The sequence below is a fragment of the Echinops telfairi genome, unplaced genomic scaffold (assembly GCF_000313985.2).
Source record: "Echinops telfairi isolate 266 unplaced genomic scaffold, ASM31398v2 ScPeMD7_2010;HRSCAF=2546, whole genome shotgun sequence".
Classification (NCBI taxonomy): domain Eukaryota; kingdom Metazoa; phylum Chordata; class Mammalia; order Afrosoricida; family Tenrecidae; genus Echinops; species Echinops telfairi.
Window position 1 is genome coordinate 5625121 of NW_022105908.1, and position 21652 is coordinate 5646772.

The 21652-nt window shown below is 44.9% G+C and overlaps 1 protein-coding gene across 1 annotated transcript in view; it reads left to right on the top strand.

The window, feature by feature from the left end:
• Nucleotides 1-17319, top strand: part of MYH1 (myosin heavy chain 1) — a 24203-nt gene extending 6884 nt beyond the window's left edge. The window contains exons 10-35 of the mRNA XM_004709349.1: nt 167-337; nt 424-736; nt 824-894; nt 2143-2230; nt 2311-2428; nt 2711-2834; nt 2961-3097; nt 3196-3451; nt 5058-5300; nt 5678-5854; nt 6420-6565; nt 6650-6740; nt 6822-7211; nt 7998-8124; nt 8640-8758; nt 8914-9110; nt 11073-11256; nt 11534-11699; nt 11789-11913; nt 12287-12595; nt 12683-12886; nt 13438-13563; nt 13652-13822; nt 14084-14188; nt 14511-14606; nt 17167-17319. Coding sequence (XP_004709406.1) covers nt 167-337; nt 424-736; nt 824-894; nt 2143-2230; nt 2311-2428; nt 2711-2834; nt 2961-3097; nt 3196-3451; nt 5058-5300; nt 5678-5854; nt 6420-6565; nt 6650-6740; nt 6822-7211; nt 7998-8124; nt 8640-8758; nt 8914-9110; nt 11073-11256; nt 11534-11699; nt 11789-11913; nt 12287-12595; nt 12683-12886; nt 13438-13563; nt 13652-13822; nt 14084-14188; nt 14511-14606; nt 17167-17319 — 4407 coding nt within the window. The remainder of the gene's footprint in view (nt 1-166; nt 338-423; nt 737-823; nt 895-2142; nt 2231-2310; nt 2429-2710; nt 2835-2960; nt 3098-3195; nt 3452-5057; nt 5301-5677; nt 5855-6419; nt 6566-6649; nt 6741-6821; nt 7212-7997; nt 8125-8639; nt 8759-8913; nt 9111-11072; nt 11257-11533; nt 11700-11788; nt 11914-12286; nt 12596-12682; nt 12887-13437; nt 13564-13651; nt 13823-14083; nt 14189-14510; nt 14607-17166) is intronic.
• Nucleotides 17320-21652: the final 4333 nt, after the last annotated feature.

The window sequence follows — 21652 nt, forward strand, 5'->3', positions numbered from 1 at the left end:
AGGGGGGGGGACGTTTATTCCTCCAACGAGCAAGTTATACCATCTTCAGAGGGTCCTTAGTAGATGAGTAAGTGGGCTAACCAATAAACCAAGCGAAACTGAGCACTTTTTCACGAGAACCTGTAGCTCCACATTGCGCGTTAATGGCTATTTTCTACCCCCACAGTTCAACAGCCTGGAGCAGCTGTGCATCAACTTCACCAACGAGAAGCTGCAGCAGTTCTTCAACCACCACATGTTCGTGCTGGAGCAGGAGGAGTACAAGAAGGAGGGCATCGAGTGGGAGTTCATTGACTTCGGGATGGACCTGGCTGCCTGCATCGAGCTCATCGAGAAGGTAGCCTCTCCTCTCTACCCAGCCCCTTCGTAGCCTCTGCTGCTCCTTACCGTCTGCCTACTGACCCCGTGTGTCTTCACGCCTAGCCCATGGGCATCTTCTCCATCCTGGAGGAGGAGTGCATGTTCCCCAAGGCTACAGACACCTCCTTCAAGAACAAGCTGTACGAACAGCACCTGGGCAAGTCCAACAACTTCCAGAAGCCCAAGGTTGTTAAAGGCAAGCCTGAGGCCCACTTCGCGCTGATCCACTACGCCGGCACAGTGGACTACAACATTACTGGCTGGCTGGACAAGAACAAGGACCCCCTGAATGAGACGGTGGTCGGGCTGTACCAGAAGTCTGGCCTAAAAACGCTGGCTTACCTCTTCTCAGGGGCAGCAGCTGCTGCTGAAGCAGGTAATTTCCAATAACACAGATCTTTTACTTAACGTATAAACATAAATGGAGCAAAACTGTGATTGTTGTGCTTTCTTTGCCCTGCAGAGGCTGGTGGTGGAAAGAAAGGGGGTAAGAAGAAGGGCTCTTCATTCCAGACGGTGTCTGCTCTCTTCAGGGTACAAATTTCAATTTCTCTAATTCGATTCAGGGCACTGAACTTGACTTTATTTTGTAGGGGAGGGAAAGCAATATTGCAAAGGTTCTAGAAGTACCCGTGACTCACTGACATAGATCCGCTGATAGTGGGAGAACTGAGTATTAGGGCGGTTTGGCATAGTCTACAGGAGAGAGCTACATATATAAATATAAGAGAAATGGGAATCAGGAGGGCGGAGAGTAACTGGTAGAAGTCAGTAGCAAATGGGAGAATTCAATTCTGGAACAGGAGAAATGCAATCACTTGATACTTAAATTTTTCACTGGGGTTGGGTTGAATAGTGTACGATTTTTATCGAGACTTTGGAAGCATCCAGCTAATGTAGGTGCTTGCATTTACATTGGACTAGACCTGAAGTTGACAATTTTGAAAATTTCAGGTATAAGAATTATGGGGAGAATCGGAAGCAGAATTAAAAGAAGGATCTTAGAAATCAGATGTGGGCACAACTAACTCTGTAGGGTAAAATCATCTTTCTCTTGGCAATCCCATCTTTACTGCTCTGAATTGAGCTTCAGAAAATCAAAAAGAAAAACATCCCAACAGATTTCTGTAGGTTTGGAAACTTTAGCTTTTCAGAAAGTGACTTATTTTTCTGCCCATTCTAAGCAGGAGCTATTTAAAGGGCACTTTCTACGGAATCTTCAGGCCACAGTTCTGTGCCTGAAATAAGGACTAAACCTGTGGCAGAGGGGCAGATACGTAATAAAGACGGATAGAGCGTGAACATTGGGAAAGGAATGAAATGGGGGATTTGGAGGACAGCATTGAATTAGTACTAGAACCAGGCCATATTACTAGGCAAAAGAGCATGGCAGGAGTATTTGCCTGTATCCTGATTGTCATCGTGGCTGGTGGGGTTGAAGTGCTGCTCTTCCAGTTAGCAACTGACTCCTTAACCATTGTGGCACCAAGGCTCCTTCTAAAAGATGGTACTAAATTTAAGATGTCTGTTCGGAAAGCAGCGAACCAAATACCCTTCGCAACTTCCTACAGCAAGTAGAAAAATGTATCTGCATTGCACACATATGCGATACAGGAGGATATGTTCAGAATGTGGATTCCAGAGAGAATGCTGCCAATTCCAATCTGGAAATCACTCATTGTAATTTTGCCAGTGCCATAGAGCAACATCATCATGTCTGTAAGTAGGCATGTAGTACAAAAGCAGGGCATTTTCAAATGAAGCCTATCTATGGTTCTACAGGAGAACTTGAACAAGCTGATGACCAACTTGAGAAGCACTCACCCCCACTTCGTGCGGTGCATCATCCCCAATGAGACCAAGACTCCCGGTAAGACACTTCCGATGCCCAGATAAGCTCTGGCGGGTTTGCTTCAGCCATCAATAAGGTGTGTGCATTCTTCCTTCTAGGGGCCATGGAGCACGAACTTGTCCTGCATCAGCTGAGGTGTAACGGCGTGCTTGAAGGCATCAGGATCTGCAGGAAAGGCTTTCCAAGCAGGATCATTTATGCAGACTTCAAACAGAGGTGACTTATTTCAATAGGCTCTTGTTACTTTAATTTATCAACGAAAGAATTCTTTACTGTTTTCCCCAAATGGAAGAGAACCTAAATTAACAGGCTCCATCGTAACAGACCAAAAGTCTGAAGTCCTTTGAAAATACAAAGAATAGAGAGAAGTGCTGATAGGGCTTCTTATTGTGCTTGTTAGACTCGCCAGTGGCTAAGATCTCTCTATAGCAAGTCAAGATGAATTCTTGTTGGTGACATTAGCTCATGTCATAGCATGTATTTGTTTGACTTAACCAGATACAAGGTGCTAAATGCCAGTGCTATTCCTGAAGGACAATTTATCGACAGCAAGAAAGCTTCGGAGAAGCTGCTGGGGTCCATTGATATTGACCACACCCAGTATAAATTTGGTCATACCAAGGTATGTGTAAATTTGGTCACACAATAGTATGTCAGATTTCAGCTAAGACAAACCCTGCCCTTTTTGAACGTGAAGTAGGTGATGTAGCGTCAAGTAATGACTGATCCGAACGTTGTCCACCTGCAGGTCTTTTTCAAAGCGGGTCTTCTGGGGCTCCTGGAGGAGATGCGAGATGACAAGCTGGCCCAGCTGATTACCCGGACCCAGGCTATGTGCCGCGGGTTCTTGGCCAGGGTGGAGTACCAGAAGATGGTGGAGAGAAGGTATGAACCGGGATATGTTACTGAATCCCATCAGACTAAGTCTTGTAGCTCTCCTTTCTGTTATGAGCTGACTTTGAACATTTCTAATCACATCACAGAGAATCCATCTTCTGCATCCAGTACAATATCCGTGCCTTCATGAATGTGAAGCACTGGCCCTGGATGAAGCTGTACTTTAAGATCAAGCCCCTGCTCAAGAGTGCAGAGACTGAGAAGGAGATGGCCAACATGAAGGAAGAATTTGAGAAAACCAAAGAAAGCCTTGCAAAGGCTGAGGCCAAAAGGAAAGAACTGGAAGAAAAAATGGTAGCTCTGATGCAAGAGAAAAATGACTTGCAACTTCAAGTTCAATCTGTGAGTTAAACATCAAGCTTAATTATAAACCCAATTTTGGCAATCTGATGCTAACTTTTCAACTCCGTATTGACTAGGGAAAAAAGCTACACATCACTTTACAAAGCAGCTGGTTATTCGTATTTTCTAATTCACAATTCCTTAGAATGTTCTCCAAAACTGAGGACCCTGTGTTGTTGAGAAGGAAAGACGACGAATAAATTTCCCTTCCCTCTGTAGTTTTTTCTAGCAAAATATTGGACAGGAAATAGATGATCTCTGCTCTCTAAGATTTTCCCTACTGAAAAATACAAATAAAGACAAGGAAAAAGACCAATATTAACAGTGATTAACAGGGACAGGGGAAGAAATGTTTTGATGCAAACATATCAACTTGCAACCAATTCTGTCTTTAATCTACAGCTGCCTAGAAACTGCCCTCTCAACTCTATTTTTAGAAACCCTCCAACACCTGAAAGAAAATGGTCATTGCAAGAGATAATTGGCAATACTTTCTACAGACAATGCCAATTTTCATGCAAAGCTTGAAATAAATGTGAATAATTACGATAATAGGTCTCTTTTGGATGTCCCAGCAAATACTCAGAAGCTTGGCGAGAATTGATCTAGGGCAACTGTCTAAATCCATTTTGGGTAACCCTAATGACAAGAGCATCCAGTGGCTACCTGCCATAAAAATAATTCAGAGAAACAGTATGGGTACACCTGATTTCTCTGAATTCAGATAAGGGGTCGAGATTGATTCCAGTTGGGTCTATGGCTTCTGGACACTTGTCTAGGTCACCTTGTGACTTCCCCTGTACATCATGCACATTAGGTTTCCCCAAGTTGAGGAGAGGTTCATCAAGAATCAAGGGATAAGTGAAGGGGAAATCTGAACTTGGCCCAAGCATACTACTCTCCTTAGAGTGTAATATGAGCTCGGTTCAACATTAACCCATCAACTATCCATTGAATGGATTTCCAATTAAGAAGGCACTAGGGATAACATTTTGAGCAAGAGTCGTGGCCTTGCCCTCACAGACTTTACATTCCAACGCCCCTTTCTTCTGTAACATACATACTTGCTACTTCTCTAAACACTGTCCGGTTTTTGTTTTTTCACAGTGGTAGAGTACATATAACACAAAAGGAGTCATTTCTAACATTTTAAGTTTGGCACTACTTATATCCTCAATGATGTGCAGTCCTCATCACTATTTCTTCCTAAACTTTTCCATCACCCAAGCACTACTTTCATCACCCAAGCGCTGCTTTTGAACAGGTCCCTCACCCCTGAGGAAGACACCCAATGTTTCGTTTTCTCATATACTAAAATTTTCAAAACCTAAACATTAAAGAAAAAAATGACTGATCTGAAATGATATACCAACACATTAAGCACAGCATGTTTATTTGTATCATAATTTCACCATATGCCATGACTTAAATTACTTTTTTGTTTTTCTAGTATCATAACAATTGCCCAGTGAATGTAAACTGAGTAATAGAAAGTCTATAAATTAACGTGTGGCTTCAAAACAGTGTTTACTTGTTTGACTTCAAATATTAATAAGATCTAAAAATATTACAGGAATTAAAATCTAAATGTATCCTCCCTTCTCAGGAAGCAGACAACCTGGCTGATGCAGAGGAGAGATGCGACCAGCTGATCAAAACCAAGATCCAGCTGGAGGCCAAGATCAAAGAGGTGACAGAGAGGGCTGAGGACGAGGAAGAGATCAACGCCGAGCTGACGGCCAAGAAGAGGAAGCTGGAGGATGAATGCTCCGAGCTCAAGAAAGACATAGACGACCTTGAGCTGACACTGGCCAAGGTGGAGAAGGAGAAACATGCCACGGAGAACAAGGTGGGAGCCGCATGCATGTGACGGTGTGTGTGTGTGTGTGTGTGTGTGTGTAACCATGGGGCACCCATGAAATGAAGCCCACCAAAAGACAACGTGGAATGCAAAGTGTTTAACATGCCACGGAGAACAAGGTGGGAGCCATGTGCATGTGACGGTGTGTGTGTGTGTGTGTTAAACCATGGGGCACCCATGAAATGAAGCCCACCAAAAGACAACGTGGAATGCAAAGTGTTTAACATGCCATGGAGAACAAGGTGGGAGCCATGTGCATGTGACAGTGTGTGTGTGTGTGTGTGTGTGTGTGAAACCATGGGGCACCCATGAAATGAAGCCCACCAAAAGACAACGTGGCATGCAAAGCGTTTTCTCGTCCTCAGGTGAAAAACCTCACCGAGGAGATGGCAGGCCTGGACGAGACCATCGCCAAGCTGACCAAGGAGAAGAAGGCCCTCCAGGAGGCCCACCAGCAGACCCTGGATGACCTGCAGGCCGAGGAGGACAAAGTGAACACTCTGACCAAGGCCAAGATCAAGCTGGAGCAGCAAGTGGATGATGTAAGTCTAGTATCATGCAAATGTTCTATTTGGTAACAAAATAAGCATAAATTTTTATAACAAAATGAGTCTGTATCAAGCGCCTTTTATGCTTAAGGAATATAGATGATCCCTGATATGAGAGACCAAGCAAGTCTATTGAGAAATGGACAAGATGAGCAAAAAGAATTAAAGGAAAGAAAGGCTAGGAAAGCTTAAGCGACAAGACGGGTCTTCCATTGAGCTTAGAAGACGAGTACACTATGCAAACCTGTGGAGGAGAGAGGCTATTCTGAGCAGGGAACACAGCAAGAGTAAGAAGGAGTAGTGGTGGTCAATGAATTGTCTGTCCCAAGAGCAAACGGGATTATCCATAAGGAACAGGGAAGATCAATTTGGCTTTAAAGAGCGAGCAGACAGTGATGAGAATGGACTAGATGAGACAAGTCTTCTCATTCTAGTCAACTATTAAGCTAATTTGGTGATTAGAAGATGCCTGACAAAGGAGACGATGCTTGAAATGTCCACTTGGGATGGAAGGTGGTGGCATTCGCAGGAATTGTATTCATGGACGATTCACTTTTAGCTGGAAGGGTCTTTGGAACAAGAGAAGAAAATCCGAATGGATCTAGAGAGGGTCAAGAGGAAACTGGAGGGAGACCTAAAATTGGCCCAAGAATCCACAATGGACGTGGAAAACGACAAACAGCAACTGGATGAGAAACTCAAAAAGTAAGCACGATGGGCCCAACGGGGTTCAGGGGGGACATGGGCTCTTCATATTTCTGTCACTGACATGAAGTGCTTCTCTCACAGGAAAGAGTTTGAAATGAGCCATCTGCAAAGCAAGATTGAAGATGAACAGGCTCTTGGTATGCAGCTGCAGAAGAAGATCAAGGAGTTACAAGTAAGTATAAGAATTCTACTAGTCCGGCCCAAAGAGGCACAGTTATAAAAAAGCTGAGTTTACGCCATTCACCACTCCCAGGCCCGCATGGAAGAGCTGGAGGAGGAAATCGAGGCAGAGCGGGCCTCCAGGGCCAAAGCCGAGAAGCAGCGCTCTGACCTGGCCAGGGAGCTGGAGGAGATCAGCGAGCGGCTGGAAGAAGCCGGAGGGGCAACGTCCGCCCAGATTGAGATGAACAAGAAGCGGGAGGCGGAGTTCCAGAAAATGCGCAGGGACCTGGAAGAGGCCACCCTGCAGCACGAGGCCACCGCGGCCACCCTGAGGAAGAAGCACGCGGACAGCGTGGCCGAGCTCGGGGAGCAGATCGACAACCTGCAGCGGGTCAAGCAGAAGCTGGAGAAGGAGAAGAGCGAGATGAAGATGGAGATCGATGACCTGGCCAGCAACATGGAGACGGTCTCCAAAGCCAAGGTATGGTGTCTTAGGTCAGAAAGGGATTTCTGCAAGATAGCTGTGAATTAAGCTTTCGAAGACTATGAACTGGCAGTAGGAGACTGTAGCAGTGCAGGGCAGAGAGCTGGGGGAGGTGGGGCAACTCGGACACAGCAGAGGCACCGTCTACACTCTGTATTTAATATTAACCAGTTGCTGCTGAGCTGATTCTGCCTTATGGGGACTCTATGGGTGTCAGAACAGAGCTGTGGTCCATACAGCTTTCAATGTCTGCTTCGTCAAAAGTATAACGCCAAAGCTTTCCACCAAATTGCTTCTGGGTGGACTTGAACACCCAACCTTTCTGTTAATCATCAGACGCTTAACTATTCAACCATCCAGGGACTTCCAGGGAACACTTAAGCTCTTCCACATAACGAATGCAACTCAACTATAGATGTTGAGCTGCCTTTTCAGTCTTGTAAAACACCTCACTTGGATTAGACTTTTTTCTCTTAAGTTCACTAAACTAATTTGCTTCTCAAAAAAACCAAAACAAAACGTCTCACGAGTATTATCAGGTATCAGGATGCTCCTACAACAGACAAGGCAATTTAACAAAGGCATGAAATTCCCCCAGCACTCCGGCGACCTTGTGATTAGTGTGTGACTCCCACGTCCTGTGGTCGCTGCTATTTTGTCGGCTACGATAGCTGATTCTCAAAAGAAGTGGGTACTGGAGCTTCCATGAGATGCTCCGATTGTTGACACATCCTACGCCCCCAATACCTGCTTCAAGGGCTTTCTACCACTTTCTGCATGTAGGGCAACCTGGAAAAGATGTGTCGCACCCTGGAAGATCAAGTGAGCGAACTGAAGACGAAGGAGGAAGAGCAGCAGCGGCTGATCAACGACCTGACGGCTCAGAGGGGGCGCCTGCAGACTGAGTCAGGTAAGCCGTTTGCTGGCATTGACCTTGAAGGGGAAATGTACTTGACAAAATGCACTGAAATATTGTGTTGGTTTGATCTGCCGACTCAAAATCTCATGGCTATCAAGGCCATTCTGACTCACGGCAACCCTGCAGGACACATGAGAACTGTCCTTCAGAGTTTTGGAGTCTGTACCTCTTCAGGGGAGTTGAAAGCCTCGTCTTCCTCTTGTGCACTGGTTGGTGGTTTGAAACTGCCGACCCTGCAGTTAGCAGCCCAACGTGTAACCCGCAGGAGTAACAGCAGAGACTCTCTGCTTCGGGTAATCCAAACTCCACACACCTCCCTTGATTTCCTGGGTTGCACCTGGCCATGGCATAGACTTGCTTCTCTGAGTTGAAGTGAGTGTTGGTGGTTTACTGGAAATCCACAGTCTTCATGATATTTCGGATCCTCTCCCTTTTTCTGCTCCAGTTTTCCATGTACAGCTTCAATTTCCCGAGTGAGATTGTTTGCTGGATCTTGTTCTTTACAGGTGAATATTCACGCCAGTTAGATGAAAAAGATTCACTAGTTTCTCAGCTCTCCAGAGGCAAGCAGGCTTTCACACAACAGATTGAGGAGTTAAAACGGCAGCTTGAAGAGGAGATAAAGGTAAACCCTACTGGGGTGGGGGGCAGGCCCCATTGGTTTATGGTCATCTGTTTCTGCTTGCTTTCACAGATTTCCTTCTAGTAGTTTATAGGGAGTTTGGAACGATACACCACGTTAACAGTTCAAAAGTCAATCATCAATCTCTATGTTTCCAGGCCAAGAGTGCTCTGGCCCACGCCCTGCAGTCCTCGCGCCATGACTGTGACTTGCTGCGGGAACAGTATGAGGAGGAGCAGGAAGCCAAGGCCGAGCTGCAGAGGGCCATGTCCAAAGCCAACAGTGAGGTGGCCCAGTGGAGGACCAAATACGAGACGGACGCCATCCAGCGCACAGAGGAGCTGGAGGAGGCCAAGTATGCCCTCCCTCACAAACTCCCTGCCACCGAGTCCATTCTGACTCGTAGCGACCCCTATAGGACAGAGCAGAACTCCCCGAGGCTGTAAATCTTGATTACACTAATCTCTCTGTCAACAGCCACAGTATATCTGCTGTAAGTACTATGGTTAAATAGGACCATTGTTACAAAAGCATATATTAAAAACTGGGAAAAACACACATGAACATAAAGGTAAACAAGAAAAATAAATTGAGTTGTCTGGAAGCTAGGAAGAGAAAGGACGTAAAGACGGAGGTAGCTGATGGATGGTGAAAAGACAGCTGTTGACCTCCTTCCATTACTATACAAGTGCAGATGCAATAAGAGTTGCTGGCACGCTCCTGGGCCTCTCATTCCTCTTAGCCTCTAATAGAAGAAATGGTCCCAGTTGGTAGGTTTACACCAAGAACCAAGGCTGCTGCCCTTTAGTAGACTCCAGTGTCACCGTAATCCTACAGAACAAAGTAGAGCTTCTCTGTAGTATTTCCAGGGCTGGAATACTCAAAGAAGCAGACTGACACTTCTCTCTCCCTCAGAGCAACTTGTGGGCTCAAACTGTCAGCCTTTTAATTAACAGCCAAATGCTCAATCACTGCCACCCTAGAGCCCCTGAGACTGGCACGTGGGAGAGAAATAATTAGACTTTAAAGCCCATCTCTACCTGTGAGGCGTCAAAACATGACTATTTGAAGGGAGGAAAAAGGACTAGACTACTAAAGACCACAAAGTAGGTAGGAAGTTCTATAATGAGAAAGAAAAAACTCAAGTTCAATAGAGGATTAAATAATTGATGCGGTTCATAAGTTCAAGACTGAACGCAGTAAGAAAGAGAATCTGGGCAGGAAGCGATCCACGTATTTAAGAGAATACTGGAGGCGGGGCCTGTCATTCATTCTGTGTGTGATGTGCACAGTAGACAGTTGGGGCCTGTCATTCATTCTGTGTGTGATGTGCACAGTGGACAGTCGGGGCCTGTCATTCATTCTGTGTGTGATGTGCACAGTGGACAGTTGGGGATGTAAGGTTTGGGAGCACACCTTGGAAGAGATTCTGAAAAGAGCTCTTAAAGCAAAATGTACATGGATTTGGCAAGGCGTAATTTTATTAATGTATTACTGAAAAGCTGGGGGGAAATAGCGGTAACCATTGTTGTTTAGGTGCCATCCAATTGGTGCCAACTCACAGCGACCCCAAGTACAACGAGGAAACACTGGCTGGTCCTTGCTATGGCAGAGAGGCCCTTGTTGCAGCCACTGTTTCCATCCCATTTCATTGGGGGTCTTCCTCTTCTTTGTTGACCCTCTATTCCACTAAACGTGCTTCCTATTCCAGGGATACAAGGAAAGCATATACAGCCATTTCTGTTTCATCGGCATCTAATTGGTCACACACTTGAGTTCTTCCCGTATATGACAGCATAAAGAATACAAAGATCAGTAAGAGATAGACTACCCTCTGGTATGAAAATTTCATGGAAATGCAACATAAATAAGAGTGAATTGGGGTAAATGTTTCTGTTCTGTAACATTCGCTCACTTCTTGCCATTGAGTCAATTCCCACTCAGAGTGACTCGATAGACAGGGTGGAATGGTCCCTTGTAGGTTTCTGAGACTGCAACTCTTTAGGGGAATAAAAAGTCTCATCTTTCTCCCTCGGAGTGGATTCAAACTGCTGACCTTCTGGTTAGCAGCCCAATGCATACAAAATGTTGACTTTGTATGGTCATACGTGTCCTGAAAGTCAGATTATGAAGAATGGTAATGATAAAATGCAGGTTGTTCTCAGTGTTCTTCAAGTAGAGAAATGCACTAATATAGAACCAGACTTTCAGTAAAAGTCAAGCTTGAAGGCAAAGTCTTAATCTCTTGTCCCCATTTTGATACACCCAATCCCGCTGATGGCCTCCCACCATCTACACTCCACACTTCACTCTTCAGGAAGAAGCTGGCCCAGCGTCTCCAGGATGCTGAGGAGCACGTGGAGGCGGTGAACGCCAAATGCGCTTCCCTCGAGAAGACGAAGCAGCGGCTCCAGAACGAGGTGGAGGACCTCATGATTGATGTGGAGAGAACCAACGCGGCCTGCGCGGCGCTGGACAAGAAGCAACGGAACTTTGACAAGGTATTTGGCACCAGTTTCTGACTCAGCACTCAACAAGGGATGGACTGTATGTAGCATGATGTCTTCAGTGGGCTGTATTCAATTCACCTGAGAGATGTTCTGAGAGCCTCCGGCTCCATGGGAAGGTAGGGGGTGGCTGTGGTTTCCTATTTTCCTCATTAAAAATTATTCTGCAGTCATCGGTCACCTCAACTCGGCTTGAGTGCTGTCTACTTAGGTGGCTTCTTGGCCACCAAATTGGCTCCAGTGCATTTCTTGACAATCCCTTGTCCTTCAGGTCCTTGCCGAATGGAAACAGAAGTACGAAGAAACTCATGCTGAACTTGAAGCTTCCCAAAAGGAATCCCGCTCACTCAGCACGGAGCTATTCAAAATCAAGAATGCTTATGAGGAATCTTTAGACCACCTTGAAACCTTGAAGCGCGAAAACAAGAATCTGCAACGTGAGTTGACCTCAGCTGTTCCATAGCCAAGGACTTCTGAGCATGGTCCCCTTCCCTAAATACATCGGTCTGTTTTTGCTCACCAACAGAAGAGATTTCTGACCTCACGGAACAGATCGCGGAGGGAGGAAAGCGGATCCATGAATTGGAGAAAATCAAGAAGCAAATCGAGCAAGAAAAGTCGGAACTCCAGGCTGCTTTAGAGGAGGCAGAGGTAGGCCTTTTACAATGTGTTCAAAACTGAGCCCAAGAGGAAGTCGGTTTGACTGCATGAAAGGATTAGTGAATCAAAAGAAAAATATTTTCAACCCTGCGTACTGCGCATGGAGAATTAACCATGAAGACAACCCATATGGCCATGTGTCAGAAACGAGGTCACACTGAAGTATGAGTAAGTTAAAGACTTTCCTTCAAGGGAACAAACTATTTAAGGAGGCAGAAGTAAAATTAACCACAGGTCAATGCAAATGTTTTTTTATAACAATAGAATAAATGTGTATGGCAGCAATAAGCTAGGAAGGAATGTTTGTTTCTAAGATACCACCGTTTTCATCCCCCTGCTAATATCACGTCTTCCTCTCACGAAGGCATCTCTTGAACACGAAGAAGGCAAGATCCTGCGCATCCAGCTGGAGCTGAACCAAGTCAAGTCGGAGATCGATAGGAAAATTGCGGAAAAGGATGAGGAAATCGACCAGCTGAAGAGGAACCACATCCGAGTGGTGGAGTCCATGCAGAGCACGCTGGACGCTGAGATCAGGAGCAGGAACGACGCCATCAGGGTCAAGAAGAAGATGGAGGGAGACCTCAACGAGATGGAGATCCAGCTGAACCACGCCAACCGCATGGCTGCCGAGGCCCTGAGGAACTACCGGAACACGCAGGGCATCCTCAAGGTAAAGGGGTCCAGGCACGTCCCCGGGAAATTGAGGTGAGTGGAACTCTGCGGACATGGTGTCTCAATGACGGTGTTCATGGCGCAGGATACCCAGATCCACCTGGACGATGCTCTGCGGGGCCAGGAGGACCTGAGGGAGCAGTTGGCCATGGTGGAGCGTCGATCCAACCTGCTTCAGGCCGAGATCGAGGAGCTGCGGGCCACTCTGGAGCAAACGGAGCGGAGCAGGAAGATCGCCGAGCAGGAGCTGCTGGATGCCAGTGAGCGCGTCCAGCTCCTGCACACCCAGGTGGGTATAATAATAAAAATACAGTGGAATGAACATGAAGTATTTGCTGGACTCTTAAACACAATGACAAACAGCAACACACACAAAAGTGATAGCTGTCATCCAGTTGCATGTGATCCCCACCCCCAGGTGTGCAGAGTGAAATTGCACTCCATGAGATTCTTGATCCATTTTCTGAGGTGCTTCTGAGTGGATGGAGACCATCCACCTTTTGGTTTATGGTTAAGCACTTAGCCCATTGCACAGCCTAGGGATTCCTTCTCTAATCTTAGGGCTCTTATCATGGTTCATGTAGGGAAACCTTTAAACTGTTTAAATTTTAGATTTACATTTTTATTTATCTGAATGGTGACACCAGAGCTGATGTTTTTTTTAATACATATATTATATATTTAGTGTGTGTGTATATATATATACTGTCTACTCAGACCATTTATAGCACAAGGAGGTATTCTAATTAGTTAATATAATTTGTTTCTGAGTTCCCACGAACATTGAGCACTCTAATTTTGCTTTGTGTACTTCATACATAAAAACGATGTATTTACCAGAACACCAGCCTGATCAACACCAAGAAGAAGCTCGAGACGGACATCTCCCAGCTGCAAGGAGAGATGGAGGACATTGTCCAGGAAGCCCGCAACGCAGAAGAGAAGGCCAAGAAGGCCATCACCGATGTGAGTGGACGGCAACGCAGCGCTGGTCATGCTGGAATGTCTCTGCGGCATCTCAGCTCTCTGAACTGGCCCTTTGTGTTCTGGTCAGGCGGCCATGATGGCCGAGGAGCTGAAGAAGGAGCAGGACACGAGTGCCCACCTGGAGCGGATGAAGAAGAACCTGGAGCAGACGGTGAAGGACCTGCAGCACCGGCTGGATGAGGCAGAGCAGCTGGCCCTCAAGGGAGGCAAGAAGCAGATCCAGAAGCTGGAGGCCAGGGTGGGTCTCCCAATCTGGATATATTTCCAATACAACCAATGATTTTGAATACTTAATGCTGGTAGATGACGTAGGACACACAGCGATGAACAAGAACTAATCCTTCTTCCTCAAGAGGTTGTAATGAGGGCGATTAGTTGGAAGTGCCTAACACTACATGTAGACCAGAGTAAATGAAGCACTGCGTCATTTGAAGAAGTGTCGATCTAGTGGAATGAATGAATCGTACTCAATGTTTGCAAAATGCCTATCTTCTTCCAGGTACGAGAGCTTGAAGGAGAAGTTGAGAATGAACAGAAGCGCAATGTTGAGACTGTGAAGGGTCTTCGTAAACACGAGAGAAGAGTGAAGGAGCTCACCTACCAGGTATGGAAAATGGCCTTTCGGAACTTTGATCCCAGGCTGCGAGGGACAAGGAGCCAGGGTGGTGCTATAGTTAATTCACTCAGCCACTGATGGAAAACTTGGCAGCTCAAATTCCCCAGCCACTTTGTTGGAGATCGATACGGCCATCCGCTCCCAGAAAGACCCACAGCTTGGTACGCCCTTCCTCTTTGGCTTGGAGTCAAAATTGACTCCAGAGCACCGGGTATGGCTTTCCTTGGCGAGAAGTTTACAAATCAATGGACAGCTAAGTGGAATGGCATTTGTGGTTTCAAGGAGCTCACTCTTTCTAACGTTGTTTCAGACCGAGGAAGACCGCAAGAATGTCCTCAGGCTCCAGGACCTGGTGGACAAACTGCAAGCGAAGGTGAAAGCTTACAAGAGACAAGCTGAGGAAGCGGTAAGTTCACAGCTGCTTCAACGTGTTCAGGCCAACTTAGTTGAAAGGGTGATTAAAAAAAGGAAAAAGAAAAGGAAAATGATTGATGGAAGGGCTTAAAGAATGAGAAGACATCAACCACTTGATGAGGTAGGAAAGAGTTTAGGGAGGGGAAAGAGCAAGTGCAATAGGATGATTGAATCGAATGAAAAGAAAGGAGGGCAGGAGGTTTGTATTGTTACGTGCCGTCGTGTCAGATCCGTCTCATGGCATACAACAGAAAGAAACATCTGGTTCTGCACCATCCTCACAACTGTTCTTATGTTCGGGTCAACCGTGACAGCCATTGTGTCAATCCATCTAGTTGAGGGTCTTCCTCTCTCACTACCCCTGTGCTTTACCAAGCACGATGCCCTCCTACAGAGACTGACCTCTCGTGATAACGTGTCCGAAGTACGTGCTCTAAGGAGCAGTCAGGATGTACTTCTTACAATATAGATTTGTTGGTTGGTTTTGGGGTGTTTTTTGGTGGGGAGGGGTTGGCAGTCCGTGGTACTTTCAGTATTCTTTGACACCACCGTAATTCAAATGCATCGATTCTTCTTTTGTGTTCCTTACTCATTGACCAAATTTTTGCAGGCATATGAGGCAATTGAAAATGTATGGCTTGAATCAAGGGTGCCTTAGTCCCCAAAGGATCATCTTTGGTTTTCAATATTTTAAAGAGGTCTTGTATTGGGACAAGGGGAAAAGTGGAATAGATGGAGAGCTACGAAGGACGAAGATTTCAGGGCTTCTAGGAAACGAGAAGGAGTCTGGTTGTTATTGTGAGTGTAACGGGCACTACAAAGCCAGGAGAGAGGTTTAGGTTGAGTCCATTGTGATCTGATTTACATGTGAAAAATAGAATTCTGGCTACTATGTGGAGCAGGGACTGTTAGGAGCACAAGTGGATGCACAGAGATTCATTAGGAAGCTTTCCAAGTAGTTCTGTGGTTTGGGTTGAAACCGTAGGAACAGGTAGCGAGAAGGTAGAGAATATTCTTTGGATGTAGAAACTTGAAGATAGATTAATATGCCACACTTGGGAGATGAAAGAAAGGAGATCAAAGGAAGCCTACTGAGTTTATGGCTTAGGTCCTCAGGGGCATGGTGTACCAGTTACTAAAATATGGAATTAAGAGAAGAACAGGTTTGCCAAGAAAGGAGGAGGCCGGATTCTGTTTTGGGTACAATGAGTTGGAAATACCATTATATACACAAATGAAGGTGTCGAGTAGGTGGTTGAATTTGAGAGACTGTAGCTCAGAAGGTCCAGTGTTTATGGTCAAACCACTAACTTCGTGGCAGTTTGCTTTATTCTCTATCCTGCGGTTCATCCAAAATAATAAACAATATACATTTCCTAAGTGGGAATATGCATAGTTGTAGATCACCAATTGGTGCCTCTGTTCACTTATGGGTTTTCCCTTTTTCCCTGGCTTCTAAAGTCTGAGCTAAGAGAGAGAATGAGGGCAAACGCATACACTTGTGTACACACACACACACACACACACACACACACACCCCTGGACAAGTAATTGAATCTTCTTCTAGGTCCTACTTTCTTATGTAAGAGGGAAATAGGAGGCCTTCTGCAGGCTAGATCATATGTAGATGCTAATCTTTATGCCCATTCTAAATTTGCCCCATTTAAAATTTGTTCTAGTTTTTAATATTCTCTTTCTTTTTGACTGAGGCTTTCCCCTGTTTTGCTTTGTTATTGTAGTTGGGTTTGGGGGTATGTTTTGCTGTATATGAAACTCAGGATAGTTCAATCTACAGAGAAAGTAACTGGAAAGGTGGTTTCTTGGGGGGATTACAGGGGGGGCTTGGCAGTAGAGGGGGACGGAGAATTAATAACAGTGAGTACAAAACAGAGATAGATGCTCTAAATGTGAGTGTGGTAATGATTGCACAACCCTTATTGAGATGGTTGAACTATGGAATTGCATGATATGTGCATTATATGCTAATAAAACCTGTTTTAAAAGGAGAAGCATTTTTAAAAACGTGAGACAGGGACCTAAATAGGACCACCCTTCTCAAGCTCACTATTATAAACTCAAGGCTAGTCAGACACCATTCAGACTATTTTTGGAAACAATAAATGCTTTTAAAAACCTGCATTAAATAGCAATAATTTCTACTCAAAGGGCACTGATTTATATTCAAAACTTTTAGACTTTGGTACAACAGAAATTGTTTACTTGCATTTTTAAAAGGTCTGGCTTGGTTCCTAGTATCTTGGAAAAAGACAAGCTGGAAACTTGGCAGTATTTAATCACCACAGCTCCAATGTCATGCTTTCTTTTCGGAACATCTTGGAGACAAATGTCACCTGTCCCTCCTTGTTAACTCATGTTCAGTGATCATGACAGGAGATCATGTTTTAAAAATATATTCAAGAGCAAGGATCTTAGTTTCTTAAAAGATTTCCGAGAGGGCATCCTTTTGAAGTTACAAAGTACTGAAGGGTTATTGAGCCCAAGGATCTATAAATTCTGAACTTTGCTCCTCATGTCTGCACTTCTGTTCCCAGGAGGAGCAATCCAATGTCAACCTGGCCAAGTTCCGCAAGATCCAGCACGAGCTGGAGGAGGCCGAGGAGCGGGCCGACATTGCCGAGTCCCAGGTCAACAAGCTGCGGGTCAAGAGCCGGGAGGTGCACACCAAGATCATCAGCGAAGAGTGATTGACCCAAATGCCGCCAGGTGGCCAGAGAAATGCGCAGAATGTGAAACTCTTGGTCACTCTGTTTTGTACTTAACGAATTTTTGCAGATAAAAAATTTACCTGCAACGACTGGTCTTTTCTTTCCCTCTTCGTCAACCCCAGAGTTGTCCATGTGTCTTTTATACCCCCAGGAAAGAAAACCAAAACTGTTGGCTTACATGTCATGGAAAAGTGCCTACTTATCAAGATGAGAATGTGCTAGAGAGTGATCGGGCCAATCCAGCAAGCCCTCATGGCCCTGCGGGAAGCAGGTGAAGCCCAAAGGTGTACCTGTCTTAGGCATACAGAGCATAGAGTGTTAAGTATGACATGTTTAACTCACTTGGCAAAGCATCAGATATCGACCAGAACATGCAGTCTCACTAATGAAATGATTGATTTTTCTGCATCACATGACAGAAAATCCTTGAGCCTGACAGTACGTAAAAGTCAATGAAGAACACAAGTTAACTGATAGGAAAGAAAAAGAGAAAGAAGGAATTCACTCTCGTTAATATTTAAAATGGAACTCTTCACTCTGAATACACTAACCTTAGCCTAAACCGGTGGCCAACTGGCCAGTTCTGACTCAGAGAACACCTGTGCTTCATAGAGCCTTTAATGGCCGCTTGGTTAGAAGTAGATTGCCAGGCTTTTCTCCCAAGGTACTTCTGTGGAGAAGTGTCTTCAAGTTTATTCCGATCCATAGCAGCCCTCTGTTCCGCGGAAGAAAACACTGCCATCATGTCGAGCCCATTGTTGCAGCCACTGTGTCCATCCATCTTGTAGAGAGTGTTCCTCTTGTCACTGCCCCTCCACTTTACCAAGCACAATGTCCTTCTCCGGGGACTGGCCTCTTCCAAGAACATGCCCAAGTATGCAAGGCCGCCTCGTCACCCTTGCCTCTAAGGAACACACTGGCTATACTTCCAAAGAAAATGGGCTTGTTCTCTGGCAATTCATGGTAATTTCAATGTTCTTCACCGGGTGCTTCTCAATGGGCTCAATCTTCGAGCTTTCCATTAATTAGGGGACTGTGCTAAGCCTCTGCATCTCACACTGACTCAGACTACAACGATATGCAATGGGGATTAAGTTGCCTTGAGAAAGAATTATGCTCTATACGTTTTCTGTTAAAGTATGGCATGTGTAACTCTTTGCCACCTGCTGCAATTTAATGGTTTGAACAGGGAGCCTCCTCCCTGGTGATCACCTTCGAATAGAAAAGAGGATTAAAAACTGAGCATATTTTGCTATGACCCATACATGCAAATGCTTTTGTATAGTCAAGAAAACACAAGTTAACATAAAAAAAGGGCATCTTTTTAGTATCTGCTCCTCTGATCTCATCGAAAATTTCCGTGTCTGTTACAAGGCTTTCTCCCAGGACTTCTGTTGAGAATACTAAAAACCAAACTAACCGTCACTGGGTCGATGTCAACTCAGAACAACCAGACAGCACAAGGTTTCTAAGACTCTTTACGAGAGTGAAAAAAAAACAAACTCATCTTTTTCCGTTAGAGCAGCTGGTGGTTTTGAACTCCTGACCTTGTAATTAGCAGCCTTATAGAGAATCACTACACAACCAAGATTCCAATCTGCTGGCAATAGAGGATCATTAACATAAGAGCCAATTCCCTACTCTCATGATCACACGTTTGGATTTCTACATTGTGCCTTTCTATAGTGCCATGAAAACTACAGTTACCATTATTATAATTAGTATTACTACCATAGGTGGTATGTACTGAGTTACATAGATAGACCTTCTATTTATCTTTTTTTAATGAAACAGGGAGATAGTGAAGATAGCAAACGTCTTGCCCATTAGAAATATAATCAAGGCCTAGAGAGAACACTGCTATTTGAAAGGAATGATATGACATCACATGTTTAATTTTTGCATAGTACTTTAAATCGTCCAGTCACACACCTGTGGCCCTCAGCTCCTAGGGATGGTTCTCTCTGGGTTGTGATGCACCTTTTCTTATTTTCTTTAGGTCATTGGACACAACTGCTTCATGCAGCATCTTGAGCTGGACGTTGAAACAATTCATAAGGCAGTTTTGAATAATCTTATATTTCCCAATTATCTGCCAATAGGAACAGCCTAATATGCCAAGTCCACATTGACATTTCATTTGACTGCTGACTTAATGAGAAAAAAGAGTCTCGGGGGCAGAAGTAAGCAGAGAGGTAGAGAAGAAAGGTGGGATCTAGTTGTGGTAGCCAATGTGAGATGGGCCTTCATTTAATAGTGAGCCTCCTGGAGAACACAAGCTCTCTCCTTGGGAGCATTTCCCTCACTGTGTGGCTTAAACCAAAATCTATTTAAAGATGCTTTCCATGAAGTTCTTTTAAGAGGTGACCTTTCCATGTATATATGTAAATATATTAATTATAACGAAAGGGATAGAGGCCAATGTACATATATTTATTAGATAAGTATTATATAGCGGATGGACACTGGCCTCCCTTAACACAAGAACACTTTGTTCTGATAACCTGGCACTCTTTGCTACCTTCCCGACGTGATTACGGAAGACAAAAGGGGTGCATAAGCAAATGTGCTATCAAAAGATATAGCATCTGAGGTCTTAAAGGCTTGAAGTCAAACACACAGACATCTAGCAGGGAAGCAAATAAGCCCACATGAAAGAAGCACACCATCCTGTGTGAACATGAGGTGTCAATGGAATCAGGTATCAGCTGTCAAAAGACCCAAAGCAAATAACTATATCAATGCAAAAGAGGGGGGTTGGAGTGGACACCCAAAGCGCATCTTTAGACAACTGGATATCCCCCCACAGAAGTGATATAAGGAAGGGATGATTCAACCAAGGTGTAGTATAGTACCGATGAATCACACATCATTCCTCTAGTTCCTGAATACTTCTTTCCCCGCCCCCCCCACTACCATAACCCAGTTCTAATTTACAAATCTGGCTAGACCAGAGAACACACATTGGTACAGATAAGAGCTCTTGACACATGGAATTCAGGAAAGATAAATCCTTCAAGAACAGTAATGGCAGTATCGATATCATAAGGATGGGGGGATGGTCAGGGAGGGGGAACGGTGAGAAAGGGTAAACCCATCACAAGTTGAATATATAGGACCCCCCAAGGAGGAGGAATAACAGAAATGTGGGTGAAGGGAGAAAATGGACAGTGTAAGATATGAAATACCAATACATGATTGATCAAGGATACAAAAGGGTGGGAGGTTGGGAGGGGGGAGGGAGGGGGGAAAGAGGAGCTTATGTCAAGAACTCAAGTAGAAAAGGTTTTGGAAATGATGATGGCAGCATATGTACAAATATGCTTGATACAATTGATGTATGGAATGATATAAGAGCTGTTAGAGCCCCCAATAAAATGAGGTGGTTTTTTCCCCCAGAAAAGGTGACCTTTCTTCTCTCATTGCATCAAATGTTCCATAGTCCTGAGCTCCCTTGCTTTCAATTTCTACTAATGTATAATTAGTACTCTCTGTCCTCTTATAAAATGATCAGTCCTTCTTTGACTGAAAACCTCACTGCCATAGACTGGATGCTGAATCACAGCAACCTTATAGGACAAGGTAGAACTGCCCCTGTGAACTCTCAAGACTGTAACTGTTTATCAGAGTAGAAAGCCCTGTCCTCCCGAGGAGAGGCTGGTGGTTTTGAACTGCTGACCTTGCAGATCACAGCCCAAGACATAACCACTTTGCCACCTGGGCTCCTTCTTTGAGGTTCATACTATTCAGCAATTCCATATTGCTGTCACTGACATTTCAAGGAGGCAGCGTTGGTTCACTTGTGCAAGCAGTGCAAGAGTCTCAGGTCTGACTCCTGGCAAATCTACCTTGTGCACGAGAACCACCTGTCTGTTAGTGAAGGCTTGTGTGTTGCTATGATGCTAAATAGGTTTCAATAGAGCCTCTAGATCAGGGGTTCTCAACCTGTGGGTCACAACCCCTTTGGGTGTCGGATGATCCTTTCACAGGGGTCACCCAATTCAGAACAGTGGCACAATTATAGTTATGAAGAAACAACAAAAATAAATTTATGGTTGGGGGGTCACCACCACACGAGGAACTATATGTACTCAAGGGTCAGGCATTAGGAAGGTTGAGAACCACTGCATCTAGATTAAGGTGGCCTAGGAAGAAAGGCCAGGTGACCTACTTACGAAGACCAACAACAAAGACCCCACAGGTCACAACTGTCCTAACAGTAACCAATCATGGCAATGGCATAGGACTAGGGGGTACTTTTGTTCTATCCCACATGGGGTCGCTATGAGTTGGAACAATTGAACAAGAGCTA